Source organism: Centruroides sculpturatus, unplaced genomic scaffold, assembly GCF_000671375.1.
Source record: "Centruroides sculpturatus isolate CEXI.00-Female unplaced genomic scaffold, Cexi_2.0 scaffold1061, whole genome shotgun sequence".
NCBI classification, from domain to species: Eukaryota; Metazoa; Arthropoda; class Arachnida; order Scorpiones; family Buthidae; genus Centruroides; species Centruroides sculpturatus.
In genome coordinates, this window is record NW_019385354.1 from 181,697 (window position 1) to 205,431 (window position 23,735).

Sequence of the window (23,735 nt, forward strand, 5' to 3'; positions counted from 1 at the left end):
GGGTATAATTTCGCATATAAATACATACAAATAATTTTTAATTGGGGCCGGAGACTAAAGAAAACAATAATTTAGAAAAAAATGTTTAATAAAATCTTAGATAATACATATGTATAACAAATTAGGCCTATATTATTTTACAATTTTTCACATTTACTTGATTATTACGCCATAATTTTAACATTGTTTCCATCTCAGCGATAATACTCTGACGTTTACAAATGACGCTCGAATTTAAAGATTGAGCATTTTTCGCAGCTTCGAAAATTTTTTCTTTGACTTTTATAATTGTTCTGACCAACAATTCCAGTAGATCAAATTTCTTTGCCAATTCACAAATTTTCATTTTTGTATGGAAGTCTTTAATAATGGGTACCTTCGTAAAGTCAAACGAGTTAAACTCGTTAGTAACGAATCGTTTGAAAAGTCTAACGAAATAGGAATAACGATGACTTCATTTTCACTTAACTCGTTCGACTTTACGAACGTACCCAATATTAACTTTACATTCCAAAGATAAAGGTTTTCTTTTCTTGTTTGATGCAGAAGAATCAGTTCTACTTCGTTTGGATGACATAGTAGAGTCTCTCGAGTCTCCGTAAATATAACAAACACAGAAATAAATAACACAAAATAAATTGTAGCTATGTGTGGATTCTGCGCGACACATCCGAACATGTAAGCTGAACAATAGTGTGGGGAAAGTGAGTAATCAAGGGTTGTGTGGCGCTCAAACAAAAGACTAATCGACGAGATTTGAAAATCGTGTAAGTCGGGGTATTACTGTACGCTATTCTCTAGAGATCTTAGTATCATCTCGCATAATAACCCTGACACCGGGCTTCCCATTGGCACCCCCCTGTGCTGTGTGTATGTAGTACCTTCAAATGTGAAGATTGATGAAAATGTGGCTAAATGTGCCAAGTATATAATATATATGAAAGTATATAAGAAAGAGTAAGAAATGGATGCAAGAAAACGATGTAATTATTACAAGAGCGGACAAGTCAAAAAACATAGTTTTAATGAAGAATGGCACATATAAAGAGTTGTTAATAGGCTACATAGAAGACACACAATGTAAAGTGGTGCATGAAAAGTTTATGGAAAGGCTACAAGCAAGAGTAAAGTGTTTTGCTAAGACAGGTCTAGCTAAATAGTTAGATACGACAAGGATAGTTGTCTCTTCCCTGGCTGTGCCAAGACTTTTCAGGTTTGCTAAGATTCATAAAGCAGAAAAAAGCATTAGGCCTGTAGTGGATAAAGGATCGGCTCCTACAATATTATTAGAATGGAGGCTTAAAAATTTTATTAACAAGTGCATGCCCAAGTATAGCATAAAGCAACCAATAGAGATGCTGCAGAAGCTAAAGGAAATAAAGATTAACGAAAAATGTTACATGACAGTACTTGACTTTAAAGAGATGTACTTGTTCATTAAGCTCGAACCCTGTTTCTGTTACCTAAGGGACTTTTTACTGAGAAATATTGATAACGCGATGAAGTATAAAAGGCAAATACTGGAATTGGCATATTTAGCCACATTTTCATCAATCTTCACATTTGAAGGTACTACATACATGCAGCACAAGGGGGTGCCAATGGGAAGCCCGGTGTCAAGGTTATTATGCGAGATGATACTAAGATCTCTAGAGAATAGCGTATTGCAAAAATATGAAGGGAGTATGTTAACAAATGCAAGGTATGTAGACGATGTCTGTATTATCTGGAAGAATATGCCGGACATAAATAAGTTTGTAAGAGATATAAAGAGCAATCAGTATGATCTAGAACTAGAGCTGGAACAAACACAAAAAAGGGTACATTTCTTGGATATTGAAGTGATAGTAGAAGAAGAAGACGTATCACTACTAAAGTTTATCGTAAGCCGACGTACGTGCCAGAGCTTATACCATGGGGGTCACATGACCCAGTAAACTACAAACTAGCAGCATTTAGAGCACTGTTTAAAAGGGCATATATGCACTGCAGCAAGAATCAAGACGCAAGGAAAGAAGTAGAATACGTCACAAACCTAGCAAGAGAGGCAGGTATAAAGCATAGTAAAATAAAAGACTTAATACAGAAAGTGCAAAACACGGGCATTGTATGCAAGAATAAGAAGAAAAAAGGAAGAGTTTACAGTAATGGAGTATAGGGCACCGCTAACCAGCATATACAAGAAAACAGGTATAGCAAGTAATAAGAAAATAGTCTGTAAGAGGAACCCGACAATTTTTCAAATGCTAAGAAATGATAAAGCACCCGTAGACAAAAAACTGGTTCCAGGGGTATACAGAATACTGGTACACGATAAAAGGCATCAAAAGGAGCTTTATTATATAGGGGCCACTAAAACATCGATTAACCAAAGGTTGAAAGAACATAAAAGGGATATTAGGTATGGACAACCAGTCACGGCATTAGCAAATTACGTGATCGCAGAACCAGCATAGGTTTCGGTTGACTAGGACAAAACAGAACTTATACAAAAAGTATCAAACATAAGACATCTTAAATATACTGAAGTGTGGTATATTAATAAATACAACAAAAACGAGCAAACCATAAATTTNGATAGAAATTTCTCCGTAGTTGGCGCTACGGACGGTGGGAAAGTAGTTCGGCTGCCCGATGACGTTTGAGGTAATTATAGGGAATTTTTACTGTTTTTTACGGATACCGGTCACAATTTTTTCGTAGTTTTATAGGAATCGTAATTATAGGGACCGTAATTATAGGGGGGTCGACTGTACAAATAAAATACAGGGGAAGATTCCTCACAGGCTCATCACACATTCCCCATTGTCTTCTAACTGTCGGGTCGATTCAAATCCCAGTCATTGGCTTCCGACATTTCCATTATAATCTCCAGTTTTAACCAATTGCCTTTGCCTGCTTTTCCAAAGGTGCCAGTAGGAAAGAGAGCACTTTCATCTACCCTTAGTCCTTATATATCCCTCCTAGGTTTGTTGCCCCTTCAGGCCTAATGGGTGATGGAACATTTGGGAAACTTACATACAAAAAGCTTTGTGTCCAACAATTGAATAATTCACATATAAAATGATGAGCGATTGTCACAGAACTACAAAATGATTTATACAGCTCTGGTTACATTTGTGAGCTTCTCTGAATTCTGATTTCCAAATAATCATATGTTTTTCATGTATGAATAGATGAAAACTTATATTGGGCTTCTGTATGTCTTTGAAATTGCAGTTTGAAATGCAACAGAAAGCTTTGCTTTTCATATTGCTATTCGTCTTTACTACTGACAATGCAAAAGAATGGTTTAAATGACTGAGATAAAATAGTTCTGTTTTTAACACCAGAGGGTAAGTTTTTGGTGAAAAATGCAAATTGATTTTACCTCATTTGAGTATCATTCATCTATTGAAATTTTCTTGATTTTAATTTTAACATCTATTACATTAATAACAAGTTTAACATGGTATAAATTTTTCATTTACATTTACTAGACAATAAACATAAGTCCAGTGGCAGAGTGTATAAAATCATTGAATGTCAGTAGTTAGCCATGGATTTGTGCCTTGCTGACAGGTTGGCCACATGATGTTTTCTTGGTTTTCTTGCATCAGTAACATCTAAATAGGGGCCAGTTTCTCATAAAAGTCTTCCCAGGAGGCTTCCTCCTCTCCAGATTGCCCATGTATCACATTGCCATAACCAAATTAAACTAGATTTCATAAAAACAAATAGTTTTATTTTTCATTGCAAAAAAAAAAAACTTGGAACAGATTACTATTTTCACTATACAATGGCAATCCAAAACGTATGTCTTAGAATTAAAAAAAACCCAAGTGAAAGGAAACATATTTTATTATATGCATTTGAAAGCCACACTCTTAAACTATTTTTCATCATAGTCACCATTGAGATTGAGGCACTTATCATGATGGTGCACCAGCTTATTATTTTTATCGTCATAGAATTTTGCCACTTGAGACTTCAACCACTCATTTTGTGTCATCATCACAGCACTGCATTGCGAGCCACAACAATGCAGGGAAACAAATAGTAGTTGTTTGGAGCAAGATTCGAACTCTTGGATGGTTTTGGATGGAGGATCAGAGATTCTCCATCCAAAACCATCCAAGAGCAGTTGAGTGTGTGGGCAGGCATTGTCATGAAAAAAATCTTGGAACTCAATTTTACCCAATATTTGTTTTGAATTGCTCTTCTTAACTTTTTTAATGTTTCATAATATTTCCAATTCTTTAGAGGAGGGCTTTAGGTAAGAGCAGGAAGTGGCTACAAGAAAATAACATAACCCTTTTAAAAGCAGATTAAAAAAAAAGGCTATAGTATTGACGAAGAAGAACTCTTGTACCATCATCTTACAGAAATATATACAGGACATGGAATGTGAGGAGATAGGAAAAGACTTCATCGACAAGATCCAGTCAAGAGTCCATAGATTTACACACACTCAACTGGCAAGGAAGTTAGGACTAAACAATGCAACAATAGCCTCGCCAGCAGCCCCCAGATTATTTGCCTATGCCAAAACGCATAAACAAGGGATGGAATCAAGACCTATCTCAGACAAAACCAACACATCCATCAGAAAAATAGAACAGAAGATCCATATGCTCCTAGCTAAACACCTAGAAGGCTATCAATTTGCGGTTTCCAATTCCACACAAGTAATTGAAGTCATACGGAACTGCAAACCATCTGAAGAAATCTGGATCACCATTTTAGACTAAGGTGCTATATCCATCAGTTAAACTAGAGCCCTGTTTCTAGCAGATATCTAAAAGGAATTACATACGATGTAAGCAATTTTTGTATTGAACATCGTTTAAATGTTTGAAAATTGGAACACGGCTAACTTCGAAAGTTAGATATTTTTAAACAAATAGAACTGTTTTTTTGTGTTTCATGCATTATTTCCTGATGTGGGTCTCTGAAAGATTGTTGAAAATGTTTTTGAACATTAAATTTTATTTGTTCATTATATGCTGGAATTTGCATTTAGCAGTCAAGTTGTTGGTTTAATATATAGTTCCAGTTTAAGTGTGCCAGTTTTTTATGTCTGATTTACTCATGGCAACGCCGGCCAAGCAATACAGAAAATCCGTTCTATCCCTAACTAGGGTAAGAGAGAAGCTGATGTTCCTAATTAACTGTTGCAGAAACGGAGCCTTTCCTATGTCCATCTTTTGAATAAAGCTTTCGTATGACTGTGAAGCTCTTTGCCTAAAATATGATTTTTGTGCCTTAGAAAGGCTATTCAACATGCCAGATGTCTTATGTACCACAAATTGCATCAACTGTTTTTATCATAACTGAAGAAAGTCAGTGAAGCTGGATGAAAACGTTATTATTTTATTAAATTCATTACTGGATATTTTAAAGGTGTGATTTTTGTTGTCTTAAAAATAACTTTTTTCTCAAATTTCACACAAAGTGGATGTTAATTGGTGTAAGCTGACATAATTTACAACAGTTCCTGAAATTTAATATGTATGTTTTTGCATTTTTGAATCAAATTACAATAAAATAAATATATAAAGAGCATTTTTTGAATATGTACAGTGGATGTCACACCAATTGTTCTAACTTAGAGAAAAATTCACACAAAAGGTGTTAAGGAACATTTTAAGGAATGTTTTATTTTCCTGCAAGTGCTTTTGATATAATAATGTACTGTATGTTGTCCTCAGGCAGTAATAGAATCAAACGGATTTTTAAAATTGAAATGAATTGCTAATGCTGTTATCATTTCAATTTTAAAAAACTGTTTGATTCTATTACTGCCTGAGGACAACATGCATTACTACATTGAGAGCACTTGCAGGAAAATAAAATATTCCTTAACGTTTTTATAACTCAAGAAATGTTATGGAACGTTTCTTGAGTTATAAAAAGAGCATTTTCAGCATATCATGAGTATTTTACATATGTAGAAAAGAGATAAAATGAAGAAATTAAACATATAATCATAGTTTTAGATGTAATACTGACAGTTTCACAGTTTTAGAATAAAGACATATTTGTTTTTTTAGTGCACCTTCTAGATAGGGATGTATCACCTCACTTAAATTAGTATGGCTGTTTATATCATATGGATATATCTGATTTCATGTCTCTTCTGGTTAGATTGACCTGCCAAACAGTCTGCAAAAATATGGTATATTTTGTGTCATAAGTGAGAATATAAAGTTTTATAATTGATGGTGTTCGTGTCGTGTGTATCAGGTGCAGTCAAAAAGTTTTGGAACTAGTTCAATAAAGAATGTCTGACATGACAACTCTTAATAAATTAACTTGTATCTTCAGAATAATTTTTTTCTGCAGCTATATATAGATTCTAGTGCTTCTCTCCATTTTGAAAACATTCCTGAAACTTTTTTTTATGTTGTTGTTAAGTTCTCACTACAATTCTGTTTAAATGTCATCAATGTTCTTAAATTGCTGTCTTTTCAGTACTTTTTCTACTGTGGAAATAGATAAATGTCACATAGTGACAAAGCTGGTGAATAAAGAGGGTTGAGAATTACAGCCATTTTGTTTTTGGTGAGAAACTGTTGAATAGAGATAGCTGTGTGAGTTGGGTCATTGTCATGATACAACAACCATTTCTGAGCTTTCTAAAGATGTGGTTTTTTTTTACTGCATTTTCACGCAGATGCCTGAAACATCCATATACTTTTGATTTACATTTTAGTCTTGTGGAACAAATTTTCAAAGAATAATTCCCTTCCTATTGAAAAAAAACAATCTGCATGCTCTTGAGATTGCATCTCACTTGGCATGCTTTCTTTGTTCTGGGCAAACCATGATTTTTCCACTGAGTCGTTTATTGTTTGATTTCAGGGTTGTAGCCGTAAATCTATATTTTGTCTTACTTTCTTTTTTGTTGCTGTCTTGCCAAGTTTGAAACAAAATTTCACATACACTTGTAAGGATAGCACTTGATAATGGTCTGTCTTGCAGGTGCACTTGCCTTTCTAATGATTTGTCATGATGACACTAAGAGGTTTGATTGTATGGGATTAGTAGTACTGGACACAGATTCACACCGACATGGATTAACAGTGATACTTGTGTTTAATGCTACAGGTACAGACTTTTAACACAAAAGATACAGACTTTTAACAATAGGTACAGACTTTTAACACAAAAGGTAAACTCATTGCTGCTATTCTGTCTCTTGCACCAGTTTGGTTTGTCAAAGAGCGCCAGGCAAGACGTTCTGTCGAATACCATCGGAGGAGGGTCTTTTAGTTGCAAACACAGGAGGACAGTCTCTCAAAGTGATCTTAGGAGGATGATCTTTCGATTATGACCAAGAAGGACAGTCTTTTGCTCACGACCACAATGAGGATGACTTTTCGATGCCAATCTCAGGAGGATGATCTTTCAATGTTGACAATGTTTCACTTTATGTCCTGGAAAACAGTCTTTTATATGTTTTTACCTCAAAATTCCCATCTCCAGTTAGTCTGAACTGATGTTCTTATGCATCCCCATTGGTCCCTGATCTGTTGCTAGGACAGAGTTTGGCTCGCAGGGTGTTGACCATCCTCTTTCTCCTCAGATCCGGACCACTCTCCCTGAGGATGAGGTTATGCTTCAACTTCAAAAATTGTTCCCGTAAGTTTCAGAAAATGTGTTTTCTTTCCTTTTGGAGAGGCTGCTATTGTGTCCACACAGTCCCACCAACACCCTGATTTGAGGAAGCATTTGCTTTTTTACTTTAAACCAGGGCTGTGGAGTCGCATAAAAATCTACCAACTCCGACTCCAGCTAAAACACCAAAACTCCACGACTCCGACTTTGACTCCACAGCCCTGCCAGGGCTGTAGAGTCACGTAAAAATCTACCGACTCCGACTTCGACTTTTCCTTACCATCTGACTCCGACTCCGGCTACAACACCAAAACTCCTCGACTCCGACTCCACAGCCCTGCTTTAAACTTGGTGTTGGGTAAACACAAGAACTTTGATTAGTGTCACTCTTCATCTCTCACCTGCAATCTATGACCAAGAAAGTGACAATTAAATTTTATAGCACCCAATTTTTTTGGCCTCATTCACAAGAATATATTATTTATTGACATTGGTTCAATGTCCTGTCTCCCACATTCACAGGTGAGGTCCCATCCTCACACACTATTCCTTAAAAGAATTCATTCTACAAAGCAACAAAACTCACAAATTGATGAAAACATGAATCTAATCTAAATAATGAGAAACAAAAACTACATAAGACAACACTACAAAATTTGGCAAGAAGCTAAATAATAATATCTGTTAACATCCTACTTTTGTGTAAATTCAGCACATGGATAATTCTGATGCCACATCACCAGTCCCAGAATCTTTCGATTGCACCTTATACTATGTTTGATCTGGGTCAATGTTGTATAAGTTTAATGAAGTATTGCTTTTGTCTGAAGAGTTACAGCTTGGTGTAATTGTGATATTTCTTATTTTTTATAGAAAAACTTTTGCAGCATCTGTGTTGTTTATAGTGCAAATTTAAAATACCTGTGAAACTTCATCCTCCCTCTTTACAAGGAAAAGTTGTCCTTTCTCTGGATGACTTAGGGGTGGTGTTTGTAATGTTTAATTGATGATGATCGTGTTTTCCTTTGGAGTTGTTTTAGTGCTGTGTATATTCAATGTGTAACTAACTGACTATGTCAGTACTGAGATGATATACTGTAAGTGAACATTGCTTCAAATGTGTTTGCATTTAGCTGTGCTCTTAGTAGTGAGTTTAATGTGTTGTTGTATTATTTTGTTAGCTTTTGTTTTATCTGTACATGTTCTGTGAGTTTAGTCTATTAGAATACTTGTAAACTTTGCATTTATCTATGAAGGTAATGATATTTACTTTGTTTAAATGCAAAGTGTTTTTTTTTTCAGGATTTCTTTTTTTTCTGAAGTATTCTGCATTTGTCAAGGCCAAACTTCACTTGAATGTCAGTAGCAGTTTGGTGGAGTTGGTAAACAGATAGTTGGACTCCAGAAAATTTGAAATGTGCAACTCCGACTCCTAACTGTTTGTTTTTTTAAATGTCAGACTATGATTCCTGTTGTGAGGAAGATATGGTATCTGAATATTTCTATCTAAAATTTTTTTTAAAAGTAATACTAAAATTTATGGTGAGAATCAAAAAATGGATATAACAAACTTACCCTGGAAAAACTTTTGAGTACATAAACACACATCGCTATAACTTCTAAACAAACTGCACTTACTATCATAAATTAACTTGCTCATAGAAAACCTTCAACATGCAGATTAATTTTGCTACCAACTGACGTTTTCGGACAGCTTCACTTGTAAAGTACTATATTATTTTTCCGACTTTCTACAATGATTATCGACACGACTGTGTGCCGGAAATAGCCGTTCCCTAATGGTTACTTTGCGCGGATTCGCGTTAATGTGCCAGGCCTGGACTTTAAGTGTGCACCGAATTAAATAATGACAAAGTTAGTCAATAACAATCCAATATTTAATAAAAGTTCTAGTAATAAACTATATACAATATTTAGTAAAAATCAAATAACAATTTATTCAACATAAATCAATAAGAATCAACCTGACAAAACTCAAATCAATCTATTTTCTAACTTAATTCTATTCCCCTTTGGAATTCGACAAAAATTCAAAGACTTAACTTACATACAATAATTCTTATGAATTAAAGATTCTAATTGTCACCTCAATATACTAGGAACCCTTTTCCTCAACTCTCAAGACTTTCTCTAATCTTCGATCCACAAATCGAATAACTTCGAAATCGCCTTGGAACTATTTTATCTTATCGGACATCTCTCTTTCGTTTGTTGCTACAAAGCTCACCACGCTTGTTGATAACAAAAGCTCACCTTATCTGTCTTCACTTGAGGTTTGGTCTTTATACTGTGAGGTGACGTCACAATTCTGAATGCGATTACTCCTCTCATTTACATACTTATTTGCTAACAATAAACTTTTTCTATTTGTCTGGCAGCCTATTTTCTGACAATACTCGCTAACCTTTTACATTATTCTTTTTGACAATTTTTGGGATGTTTTATTCTTTTAAGGTTTAGCAAGTTCCTAAGTTGTGCTTGTGGGGTTTCCCCCCCTTTTCTCGATGCGGACTTGCTTTTTTCTGCTCGGGAGCGCAAGTGTGCACGAGTTTTTTTTCTACAGCACTTTTCTCTCGTTGGTGAGTTGGTTTCTCTTCTATTTTTAAGTTTCTAAGGTGAATGGTGAGGAAACCTTTGTCCTAACAAAACATAAGCCCCAAACAAAAATAGAATAAGCAAAAATAAAAGTAACTAAAAATAATGCTTGGACTTGGTTCCTTACACACTAACCACCTTCAGGTTTGTTCTTAACAGAAAGACAAAAAACTTCATTCAAGATGAAAGTTCTTTTTCTTAACAGAAAGCTTCTAGAACGCTTATCTTTAAATCAAATCATCTTAGATTCGATTGCGTCATCTTGTCCTTTACATTTACAAATCCGCCACTTTTCATGCCGATGCTAGTTTACGTGATTCCCAAAAATTTATGGTTTGCCAGTTTTTGTTGTATTTATTAATATACCACACTTCAGTATATTTAAGATATCTTATGTTTGATACTTTTTGTATAAGTTCTGTTTTGTCCTAGTCAACCGAAACCTATGCTGGTTCTGCGATCACGTAATTTGCTAATGCCGTGACTGGTTGTCCATACCTAATATCCCTTTTATGTTCTTTCAACCTTTGGTTAATCGATGTTTTAGTGGCCCCTATATAATAAAGCTCCTTTTGATGCCTTTTATCGTGTACCAGTATTCTGTATACCCCTGGAACCAGTTTTTTGTCTACGGGTGCTTTATCATTTCTTAGCATTTGAAAAATTGTCGGGTTCCTCTTACAGACTATTTTCTTATTACTTGCTATACCTGTTTTCTTGTATATGCTGGTTAGCGGTGCCCTATACTCCATTACTGTGAACTCTTCCTTTTTTTCTTCTTATTCTTGCATACAATGCCCGTGTTTTGCACTTTCTGTATTAAGTCTTTTATTTTACTATGCTTTATACCTGCCTCTCTTGCTAGGTTTGTGACGTATTCTACTTCTTTCCTTGCGTCTTGATTCTTGCTGCAGTGCATATATGCCCTTTTAAACAGTGCTCTAAATGCTGCTAGTTTGTAGTTTACTGGGTCATGTGACCCCCATGGTATAAGCTCTGGCACGTACGTCGGCTTACGATAAACTTTAGTAGTGATACGTCTTCTTCTTCTACTATCACTTCAATATCCAAGAAATGTACCCTTTTTTGTGTTTGTTCCAGCTCTAGTTCTAGATCATACTGATTGCTCTTTATATCTCTTACAAACTTATTTATGTCCGGCATATTCTTCCAGATAATACAGACATCGTCTACATACCTTGCATTTGTTAACATACTCCCTTCATATTTTTGCAATACGCTATTCTCTAGAGATCTTAGTATCATCTCGCATAATAACCTTGACACCGGGCTTCCCATTGGCACCCCCTTGTGCTGCATGTATGTAGTACCTTCAAATGTGAAGATTGATGAAAATGTGGCTAAATATGCCAATTCCAGTATTTGCCTTTTATACTTCATCGCGTTATCAATATTTCTCAGTAAAAAGTCCCTTAGGTAACAGAAACAGGGTTCGAGCTTAATGAACAAGTACATCTCTTTAAAGTCAAGTACTGTCATGTAACATTTTTCGTTAATCTTTATTTCCTTTAGCTTCTGCAGCATCTCTATTGGTTGCTTTATGCTATACTTGGGCATGCACTTGTTAATAAAATTTTTAAGCCTCCATTCTAATAATATTGTAGGAGCCGATCCTTTATCCACTACAGGCCTAATGCTTTTTTCTGCTTTATGAATCTTAGCAAACCTGAAAAGTCTTGGCACAGCCAGGGAAGAGACAACTATCCTTGTCGTATCTAACTATTTAGCTAGACCTGTCTTAGCAAAACACTTTACTCTTGCTTGTAGCCTTTCCATAAACTTTTCATGCACCACTTTACATTGTGTGTCTTCTATGTAGCCTATTAACAACTCTTTATATGTGCCATTCTTCATTAAAACTATGTTTTTTGACTTGTCCGCTCTTGTAATAATTACATCGTTTTCTTGCATCCATTTCTTACTCTTTCTTATATACTTTCATATATATTATATACTTGGCACATTTAGCCACATTTTCATCAATCTTCACATTTGAAGGTACTACATACATGCAGCACAAGGGGGTGCCAATGGGAAGCCCGGTGTCAAGGTTATTATGCGAGATGATACTAAGATCTCTAGAGAATAGCGTATTGCAAAAATATGAAGGGAGTATGTTAACAAATGCAAGGTATGTAGACGACGTCTGTATTATCTGGAAGAATATGCCGGACATAAATAAGTTTGTAAGAGATATAAAGAGCAATCAGTATGATCTAGAACTAGAGCTGGAACAAACACAAAAAAGGGTACATTTCTTGGATATTGAAGTGATAGTAGAAGAAGAAGACGTATCACTACTAAAGTTTATCGTAAGCCGACGTACGTGCCAGAGCTTATACCATGGGGGTCACATGACCCAGTAAACTACAAACTAGCAGCATTTAGAGCACTGTTTAAAAGGGCATATATGCACTGCAGCAAGAATCAAGACGCAAGGAAAGAAGTAGAATACGTCACAAACCTAGCAAGAGAGGCAGGTATAAAGCATAGTAAAATAAAAGACTTAATACAGAAAGTGCAAAACACGGGCATTGTATGCAAGAATAAGAAGAAAAAAGGAAGAGTTTACAGTAATGGAGTATAGGGCACCGCTAACCAGCATATACAAGAAAACAGGTATAGCAAGTAATAAGAAAATAGTCTGTAAGAGGAACCCGACAATTTTTCAAATGCTAAGAAATGATAAAGCACCCGTAGACAAAAAACTGGTTCCAGGGGTATACAGAATACTGGTACACGATAAAAGGCATCAAAAGGAGCTTTATTATATAGGGGCCACTAAAACATCGATTAACCAAAGGTTGAAAGAACATAAAAGGGATATTAGGTATGGACAACCAGTCACGGCATTAGCAAATTACGTGATCGCAGAACCAGCATAGGTTTCGGTTGACTAGGACAAAACAGAACTTATACAAAAAGTATCAAACATAAGACATCTTAAATATACTGAAGTGTGGTATATTAATAAATACAACAAAAACGAGCAAACCATAAATTTTTGGGAATCACGTAAACTAGCATCGGCATGGAAAGCGGCGGATTTGTAAATGTAAAGGACAAGATGATGCAATCGAATCTAAGATGATTTGATTTAAAGATAAGCGTTCTAGAAGCTTTCTGTTAAGAAAAAGAACTTTCATCTCGAATGAAGTTTTTTGTCTTTCTGTTAAGAACAAACCTGAAGGTCGTCAGTGAAGCTGTCCGAAAACGTTAGTTGGTAGGAGATTAGGTTTTCTTGGAGCAAGTTGATTTAAACACACATCTTAATTGGCTAAAAAAATTCTACTTTTATTTGTGAATCATCAAAAATTGATTTAAATTTAATCATTTTAAAGAAAAAAATTAAATACTATAAATGCAAACATAACTATTTGATGAATTACATAATAAATTGGTCTATAAAATGGGCCAACCATAATTGCTCAGTTGGTGACCCTGAGTCCTGTAGCCCACTTGTCATCAGGTGGGCAGGTACTCCACCATCTGACATGGTCCTTATTGATCTGGGTGATGACCAATTTTATATAGGATTGTTTCTTGTCCTTCTAACCATGTTGCTTGATTAAGCACCCTTTGTCTGGCTTCTCAATAGTGGCCTGTTTGTTATGGTTGCACCTGTATAGCATAGCTAACTGTGTCCTCAAAGCATGCAATTCCACCCACCACGAGAAGATCGCCTGCCTTTGGGGAGTTATTATTATTATTAATTAACAAAAACTGCATTCTGTATGTAGCCATATTCCATTTCCTTAATAAATTCACTCAGTTACATTGGCATGTGGCATACTGTACAGAAATATATTAATCTATGATAATTCGAAGTTGTGATTATTTTATCTCTTTAATTTTGAACTAATCAGGATTTCCTGTATTTGTACATTTTCAGCTAGTATGTACACAAGAAAAGTTAATAGCAGATAATCAAAAAATTATAGTGTTAATCATTTCAATTATAATTTTCTTTGAAGTTCACAGTTTACCTTAAGAAGCAAAGGGCAATACAAAGAAATTTTAGAAGACATGATTCAATTGAGAATCAATACTGGTGAGACAGAGTTAAAGCAACACACAGCGTGAAAAAAATTCTGGGGGAATCGCTAGTAGAAATTTAGTCACTTAGAATATTAAAACATCAGAAGCATCATTTGAATCTTCTGGCAGCCATACTTGCCAAATACTGGAAACGAACAATACTTACTATATTCCTTGAATTGTTTACATCAGCATCAGAAAACAGATTTTTTAGAGAAATGTTTCTGCCTTTTCCATATAATTTTTACATCATTTTCTAATGCTACATTTGACCATCAAAAGTTTGAAACAGAGAGCAAAATGTTTGATGGAATTTTACAAACTGGAGAGAATTGAGTCTGAAGCTAAATTGTGATAACCTGTATGAAGCAAGAAAAACTTTGATTGGTAGACTTTAAATAACTTGAAAATAGTCACTAATTAAAAGTAATGTGAGGCCCCGGAAATAGCCCCTCTGAAAAAAAAATAAAGATTTGTAACAATTTGTTAAGTTAAATCTTGAGATAAAAAGATTATATAAGTCTCGAATCGGTGACACCGAACTTTGACGTTAGCGCTCATAAAGAGTAGAAGGAAAAACAAAATTTTAGAAATAGAAAAAGAAAATTTAAAAGTTAAGATGGAGTTTAGAAAGCAAAATGAAACTAGCAAAAATATCAAAATGAGCATAGGTGTCATAGTCAACAATTAAACACGATCAGAGTCTAAAAGTTGGTGTTGGATAAACCATCTCCAGCCTACCTTTCCCACAAACTATACGAAGCTCCATTTACACCTGGAGACAGGTGGGAGACCAATTAGAAAGTGATGAGGAAAAATCTGTCCAATTAGCAACAAGTCAATCTCAAAAAACTTATAAAAACACTGATTTCAAGGACAAAAGAGGCTTCCACCTAGACTACCTGTTGTGTTTATTTGCCTTCAGCTGTCGTGCTTCCTTTCATCTTTTGTGTGTTGTCACTTCAGATCTTGAACTTTTCACTTGACGCAGTCACGGGGCCCCTCCAGCATAGGACTAGATTGACTCTGAAAACAACTTCCAAAGACAACCCAAAGTTCTGAACTTAAGGATCTTTGCCAAAAAAAATGTGTAAGCATTTTCGACAAGAATAAACAGTTTTCTATGTGAAACATTTGTTTTTGCTGCCTCCTCAAAACCACGCCCGCATATGTTTAGACCTGAGAGCTATCCCGATGGTAGGGAATAAAATCTCCTTTCCAATCGGCATTCTTACAGTAATATATTCTTTCCCCCACAAAAAATGTTCTTATAATCTCAAAAGCTCAGCCTTGTTCCACGAGCAGTATTAAAAGGCCATTTATCACCTTAAGACATGTTAAAATATGGTTGAGGTCAATGATGATAGAAAATTACATAAGTGGATAATGCTTAATGAGTTTGCAAAAGTTTGAAATTGAAGTTACAGAAAAGTTTTCTGAAAATCCAAGACAGCTTAAGATTTGTTTAGTTCACAAATTTTTAAGAGCAAATAAAGTGATATGAATAAATTTTTCTAATTTTTTCTACTGAATACTTAATTCTAAAGGCTGAACTTTGGCTATGTTGAGATTTTTTTTATTTAGCAACTGAATCAATTACTCCAATGTCATTTCTCTAGAGAAACATTTGTTCTCTTTTTGAAAGAAAAACAGAATAAATACCAAGATAGTAAAAACTGAAAACATACAGTTTTGTAGAGAGCCTGACAATCATTTTAAAATCACATTGAAACAACTCCATACTATTTGACTAGTCCCTGGTAGTTCAAAACTCTGACCTATGAGCTCCAATTTGACCCTTTAAACAAAATCCTGGCTTTGCCCTTGATAAGTAAAGTGCTGTGTCTTTGATGCAATGAGCACTAGGTAAGAAGGTCTAAGATTTTTGGAAAAGCCTTATAATTGTTAAAAGCTGTGCAGTTGAACATATAATCCAATTAATAGAATAGTGCTGCATACATCTTTTCACATGCAAAAATATAGTAATTAATGTTTGACTCTTTTGCCTCAAATACTAGATATAGATGCTTGTGATTTGTAGATTACCAGACTATCAAAAATTTATTCAGGGGGAATGAAAGATCATTCAATAAACTAACAATGATTGTACATAATCCTTATTTCTAAATATATGTATTTAAATTCATATTTGTATTCAATACATATTTGTGTAACAATGCTTCCACTTGAGGAGTATCACTAATTTTACAATTCATGTATTGACCATACCATTTTACAATAATTCTTTCAAATTATACTTGCTTTTTATTTTAGTATTCATGCTGATATTGTCAGTTGTATCTGAGACATACATCCAATGAAATTGGATTAAAATTCAACCAACTTAAAAGCCCTCCTTGTTTAGTAACTCTCCAAAACTGGGATCATATAAACACTGACAACTACTACCAAACTAGTACCAGCAATTATGTAATTAATAAATGAAGAAAACATTTACTAACGTTTTTGTCTGTTTAAAATAGACATCATTGGGTATGTATGACAGAAAAAAACAGCTAATATAAAAATCAAACGTGTTACATGTGTCTATTTTAAATAGACAAAAACATTAGTAAATGTTTTCTTTTAAATCTTTAAGCACAATGGCTTTTAAAATCTCAGAACTTTTAACCTGAAAAAGGCCAAAAAATACAGTCAAAAATGTTTGTTGTTTTTTCAATTAAATATTTTAATGGTCACTTAAAGGATTTTGTGAGTCTATTATATATATTAGACCAGTACCTAGTAACAAGTAACCTTTACACAATGTTTTCTTCATTTATTAATTATGTAGTTGCTAGTATTGGGTTGTGTTGTCTATGTTCTCCTTGTTAATCCTCACCATCACTATTAATGTAGCTGTCTTCTGTCACTATTCCTTTCATATTTCTTCTTCTTTGACTTTCACACTTCTGTGTTCACAGGCCACAAACAGAAACAAACTATACCAAAAAGAAAGATTTGCTTTCCCTGTCTTCCCTTCTTGTTCTCTAGAACACATGACTCAACCATTCTAGACCATTTACACACAAGGGATATACTACAGGGTGGTATGAAAAGAAGAATGAAGATAGATAAAATAACAACAAAACACAAATGGTGTAATAATACTATAGATTATAACACTAGAAATGGCATCAATACACAGGGAAAAGTGTTTGTTAAAAGTCATGTAATGTGGATGATTGTGAGTCTGCATTTCATCATACTGTTACAGTTAATTCTTTTGTTTGTTTGTTTATGTTTTAATTTATTTTTTAACTTTTTATGTACTTTAAATTTAAAATTACAAGAAAACTTTAAAGAATATTTGAAATTCATTTTAATGTAATTTCTAAAAATTTCAATACAATTACCATGATATTACTGGTATACAATTAAATAAATAAGCAATTACCTACAAACCAACAATTAATTTTCTTTTAAACAAATGTTTTCCTTTGTTTTCAATGGAGGGAAATATTACTGCAATGGTGCGAGGACCTGGCCAGCCTGAAATATCTCAAACAACTGGAGATATTTAAAGCGTTTAAGAGGAGAACAGTGATTAATTTTAAAGAAATGGACTCATTAGCAGCTGTGTGGAGGATGTGCTTTGACGTAAAATAGATCTTTGTCAAGTTTGTTTTTATATTTTATATAAGCTTTGTATTTTAAAACTGGAAGCTAGTTGGAAGACTATTTTTTAAATGCAACTTGCAACTTTTTAAATTTTGGAATCTGTGTTCTATTACAAACATTCTCCTACATCAAAACCTGACAATGACCGTTGAAAACAGAGGAAAACATTTGTTTAAAAGAGAATTAATTGCTGGTTTATAGGTAATTGCTTATGTATTTAAAAATTTCAAATTTTGTTCTAACGCACTTTGTAGTTTCAAAGTTGATGATCATGTTTTAAATAAACGAAAATGTTTTAGATTAAAAAAATTGCCTTAGTTTCCTGAATTTAACATTTTTTATTATTTTAAATATGGTAATAAGTCCAAATTTTTGTGATTAATCAGTAAATTGTACTCGGTGTTGTGGAGTTGAAAAAATCAACAAAGTTGAATTATTCCAATAATAATAATGTCAAACCATAATTAAATATTAGCTATCATAATTTAATTTTGACATTTTTGAAGGAGAATGAGAACAATAGCAGTAATTCATAAACAAGAATCTCAAAATGAAAATATTTTAAAAGACCTTATTGCACCAATTCCAGATTAAATGTAAATTGATTGGAGGTTTTTTATATTATTTTGTTATTTGTATCACTTATTAAGTATAGATTTGCGTCATGGAATTTTCAGTTATTGGAACTTTTAAATTTTATATTATGAAAACAGCAATTATAATAAATTCCATCATAATCGTTTAATGAAATTGACAAACATTTTTGGCACCTACAGAAATCAATATATGAATATTAGAATTTGTAGGCATTTTATGATTGTATGTTGCAAATTTCATTCTGATATTTCAAATGTCAAATTCTATATGTGTATGATATTTGAATTGAAGCTGGCCTCTTAACATTGCTGAAAATGTCAGTCAATTTAACTAAGTGATTGTGCTTGACTTTATTATGGTTGTTGTCTTGATTAATGTTACATCTTCCAATTTATGAAAAGATTTCACGTATTTGTTGCTTGAATTTAACCTAAAGTTGATCTATGAAATTGGTCAAAAATATTTTCTTACTTAACAATTTTGCTACATGAAAGTATTTTTAAAATATTGTAAAAAATTTTAATGAAATGGACAAGGATAATAAATATATATAAAATATTCACAATTTGGAAGAAACAATAAATCTTCAATTTTTGAAGTTGTGAAAGGACAAGACTTATTATTTCTTCCAAATTGTGAATATTTTATATATATTAAGGCATTATTTTTTAAATCAAAATTATATTTGTCTAGTTTATTCTTTAACAATGTCATTAATATTTATAGTAATAAGAAAATAAACTATTCTTACACACCAGAGGAAAATATACTTTCACACAAAAACCTTCGTAACTCCAGTGATACTTGCTTCATACATCAGCGAACGTTTTCGACCCCATCCGGGTCTTCATCAGGCTATGTTTATGAGGAATTCGAATGTGTATGGAACAGAACATTAAAACGAACTTTAAGCGATTCAAAATTTCGAAAAACAAACTTAAGAATAAACACGGAAAGTTGCGCACGCGCAACCACTCATTTGCGAAACGGTGAACACAACCAAAGTAGGAAACACAACAAATCAGTTACGGGGGTGGTTTCCCTCATAACAAAACTTCCACGCGCCCGATATCCCGACTGCATCCCTGGAATTAATACACGTGCCGCGTAAACCTGCTTTATATATTTCCAGAGTCTCCATGGCCCTCAGTTGATCCGTACGATGAGAGATCCTGATCATACGGGCCCTTTGTAAGTCAGCCGTGATTCCCGGTTCCGTGGCAACCCTTGATAGGGCGGTGGTGTGTTTTTTATTGTCAATATCGTATTTATGCTCCCGAAGCCGTTTGTGAAGGGAGCGTTTGGTTGATCCCACATAAACCAAACGGTTGTTAAATCTGTCATCCCACATGGGGACGTTATACACCCCCGGTGCGTGTTTCAAGTCAATTGCATCTTTTCCGTTGCGAAGCAAGTTGTAAACGGATCTAGGCCTACTGTACGCTATCTTAGTCCTGGTGATGGATGAGATTTCCCTGTATATTTTATCCAGATGGTGGTTGTACGTTACGATTTTTCTTGCACATTTATTATCCAAAGACTCCCCAAGGGAATTGGTATTGTCCCGTGTGTTTGCCTGTGTATAAGCACGAGCCATGTTATATATTAAGTTCTTATTAAACCCATGCTGTGTGGCCATTTCCTGAACTCGCCTTAGCTCAGCCATGGTGCCTTCATAGCTAGAGTGATGCGTGAAAGCCCTCTTAGTTAATGCCCGAAAAGCCGCAATCTTGTATGAGTAAGGGTCCTCCGAGTTAGCTGGGATGAAGAGCGGTACATAGGACTTTTTGTAATAGACCTTGTATGTGATTACATTATTCTCAATTCGAATGTCCAAGTCCAAAAAATGCGTGGCGGTGTTGCTTTTCTGGTCCAATTTGATTCTCAGGCCATAAGGGTTATCGTTCATTAAGTTAATGAACTGTTCTATGTTGGGTTCCGTTTTCCAAATGATAATAATATCATCAACATATCTCCTGTACAGGAGGATGTTGGAAATATACACGGGGATGATTTGATGTTCCAGTCTCCTGATCACCAGCTCACATAAATCGCCTGAGAGAGGGCTCCCCATGGGGACGCCCCGCTTTCGGAGGTAAGTTTTGTTATTAAAACAGAAGAAGGACGAGTAACACAATATGTGCGTTAAATCCAAGATGTGTTTTCGATGTGCGGAAGTGCCGGTGTAGGTGAGTAATAAATCCCGGAACTCACAGAAGCACGGCTGGATTTTGATCGACGGGTATAAAGAAACAAAATCAAGAACCGTGATACAAGTGGAGTTGGTTATGCTAATATTCCTCAAGGTTTCAATGAGCTCGACCGGGTTCTTGATAGTCCACGGATAATTGTTTATCCTGTCTCATATGTGTTTGTGTACCACAGTTTCTAATGCCCTAGTAGACGATCTAGCCTTATCAAGGACCGGCCTAAGAGCCGGTGGATCTTTATGGGTTTTGGCGAAGGCGAAAAGCCTAGGTGTGCCGGGAGACGCCACCATCGCCCTATTGAACCTGGAACATCAAATCATCCCCGTGTATATTTCCAACATCCTCCTGTACAGGAGATATGTTGATGATATTATTATCATTTGGAAAACGGAACCCAACATAGAACAGTTCATTAACTTAATGAACGATAACCCTTATGGCCTGAGAATCAAATTGGACCAGAAAAGCAACACCGCCACGCATTTTTTGGACTTGGACATTCGAATTGAGAATAATGTAATCACATACAAGGTCTATTACAAAAAGTCCTATGTACCGCTCTTCATCCCAGCTAACTCGGAGGACCCTTACTCATACAAGATTGCGGCTTTTCGGGCATTAACTAAGAGGGCTTTCACGCATCACTCTAGCTATGAAGGCACCATGGCTGAGCTAAGGCGAGTTCAGGAAATGGCCACACAGCATGGGTATAATAAGAACTTAAAATATAACATGGCTCGTGCTTATACACAGGCAAACACACGGGACAATACCAATTTCCTTGGGGAGTCTTTGGATAATAAATGTGCAAGAAAAATCGTAACGTACAACCACCATCTGGATAAAATATACAGGGAAATCTCATCCATCACCAGGACTAAGATAGCGTACAGTAGGCCTAGATCCGTTTACAACTTGATTCGCAACAGAAAAGATGCAATTGACTTGAAACACGCACCGGGGGTGTATACCGTCCCCATGTGGGATGACAGATTTAACAACCGTTTGGTTTATGTGGGATCAACCAAACGCTCCCTTCACAAACAGCTTCGGGAGCATAAATACGATATTGACAATAAAAAACACACTACCGCCCTATCAAGGGTTGCCACGGAACCGGGAATCACGGCTGACTTACAAAGGGCCCGTATGATCAGGATCTCTCATCGTACGGATCAACTGAGGGCCATGGAGACTCTTGAAATATATAAAGCAGGTTTACGCGGCACGTGCATTAATTCCAGGGATGCAGTCGGGATATCGGGCGCGTGGAAGTTTTGTTACGAGGGAAACCACCCCCGTAACTGATTTGTTGAGTTTCCTATTTTTGGTTGTGTTCACCGTTTCGGAAATGAGTGGTTGCGCGTGCGCAACGTTCCGTGTTTATTCTTAAGTTTATTTTTCGAAATTTTGAATCGCTTAAAGTTTGTTTTAATGTTCTGTTCCATACGCATTCGAATTCCTCATAAACATAGCCTGATGAAGACCCGGATGGGGTCGAAAACGTTCGCTGATGTATGAAGCAAGTATCACTGGAGTTACAAAGGTTTTTGTGTGAAAGTATATTTATAGTAATAATAACAGCAGTGATATCTTGATGGTTCTGTATAAAATAATTTTTATTAATTCTTTAATTATGATACATTAAATTCAAATTGTAATTTTTTCTTCTTTTCTTAGGTCGATTAAGTTTGGCTGTTAATGAATTACCCGATAACGAAGGTCGAGAGACTGTTATTTCGCTGTTGGATACCCTACAAGGTTCTGCTTTTTATTCGGCCGATTCGGGAGATCGTCTCGAAAAACACAGAACTAGTATCGCCGATATTTTGTCTCTTGATCTTAACAAAACTCTTAATCTAGCATCTGAAGAATCATATTCTACTTCTGCTGAAATTAAAAAAACGAATTCTGGTAACCTAGATGATTTTGAATTTAAAGAAATTCTTGATGTTGATACAATGGCAGCATCAAATCTGCATATTCAAGATAACGAAATAAAAAAAGATAATTTACTTAATGTCTGTGATAATGTTGCAGAAAATGGAGGAATGGGTTTTCGTGACACTTCCAGGTTAAGTTCTGCCAGCATATCGAGCACCAGTAGCAGTACTTGTAGTACAGATATATGTGTGAAAAATACAGTTTTGAATTCAAATGCAATGACAAACGAAGACACATCTCTCAGTTCCACTACTGTAGACATTACTTCCTTTCAGAATCGCAGGCATGATGGCTCTTCAGAAGCACCATCAATGGGAGCAATTCCAAAATCAATATCTTTTGAGAAAAGTACAAGTAGATTATCTAAGGTATGAAAATCAAATATTTAATCTGCTATGAATATCTATCATAAATTTGATTGTGTTGGTGTTAAATTGCATCTACAGGAAATCCTCATTAATTTGAACTCAGATAGTTTGAAATCCGAATAGTTCATAATTGTACTTTTGTCCCACCGGTTAGATAGGTTAGGTTAAATTAGATTACGGTTTGTTAGCTTTAGTCCACTGGTTCTTCTGTTGGTTTGCCACTATGCTGTGTATTAGTAGTTGTTTTGGTACTAATTTGTCTGTAAAAGAGGTTTTCATTGTTTGCAAATAGTTTTCGTTGTTTTCGTAGCAAACGTGTCAGGTCCAAGTGATACTTGAGCTCATGTGTTAAAAATTTAATAAACATGTCAAATTGGGATTGGACTTTGATTCTAATGCTTGTAAAAACTGGAAGAAAAACTTAAATAATATCAGGAAAGAATAGAATTATTAATTGAGAGGAAAAAAGTTTTTAAATAACCTTAAAAGGAGATCTAGTGCAGAGATTATGTGTCAGACTTACAAGAATTCAAACCAATTAAATATGAACAGGAATTTCATGGCACGATTAATTTCCCTTGATGAAATAAAACACAATGTCGAATTTGACTCTTTGTAGCCCAAAATGGTCTGTTATCTACCTGGATACAAGAAACTGATCAATCAGAAAGCTAGAGATCCAGAGGAAAGAATCCTTTAAAAGCCTGGATCTGAAGGACAA

General features: G+C 34.9%; 1 protein-coding gene across 3 annotated transcripts in view; it reads left to right on the top strand.

The window, feature by feature from the left end:
* The window catches only part of LOC111638017, a 62,384-nt gene that overhangs the window by 13,873 nt on the left and 24,776 nt on the right, over window positions 1-23,735 (top strand). For all 3 annotated transcript variants that reach the window (XM_023383638.1, XM_023383640.1, XM_023383639.1), the window contains exon 2: window positions 22,383-23,014. In XM_023383638.1, coding sequence (XP_023239406.1) covers window positions 22,383-23,014 — 632 coding nt within the window. The remainder of the gene's footprint in view (window positions 1-22,382; window positions 23,015-23,735) is intronic.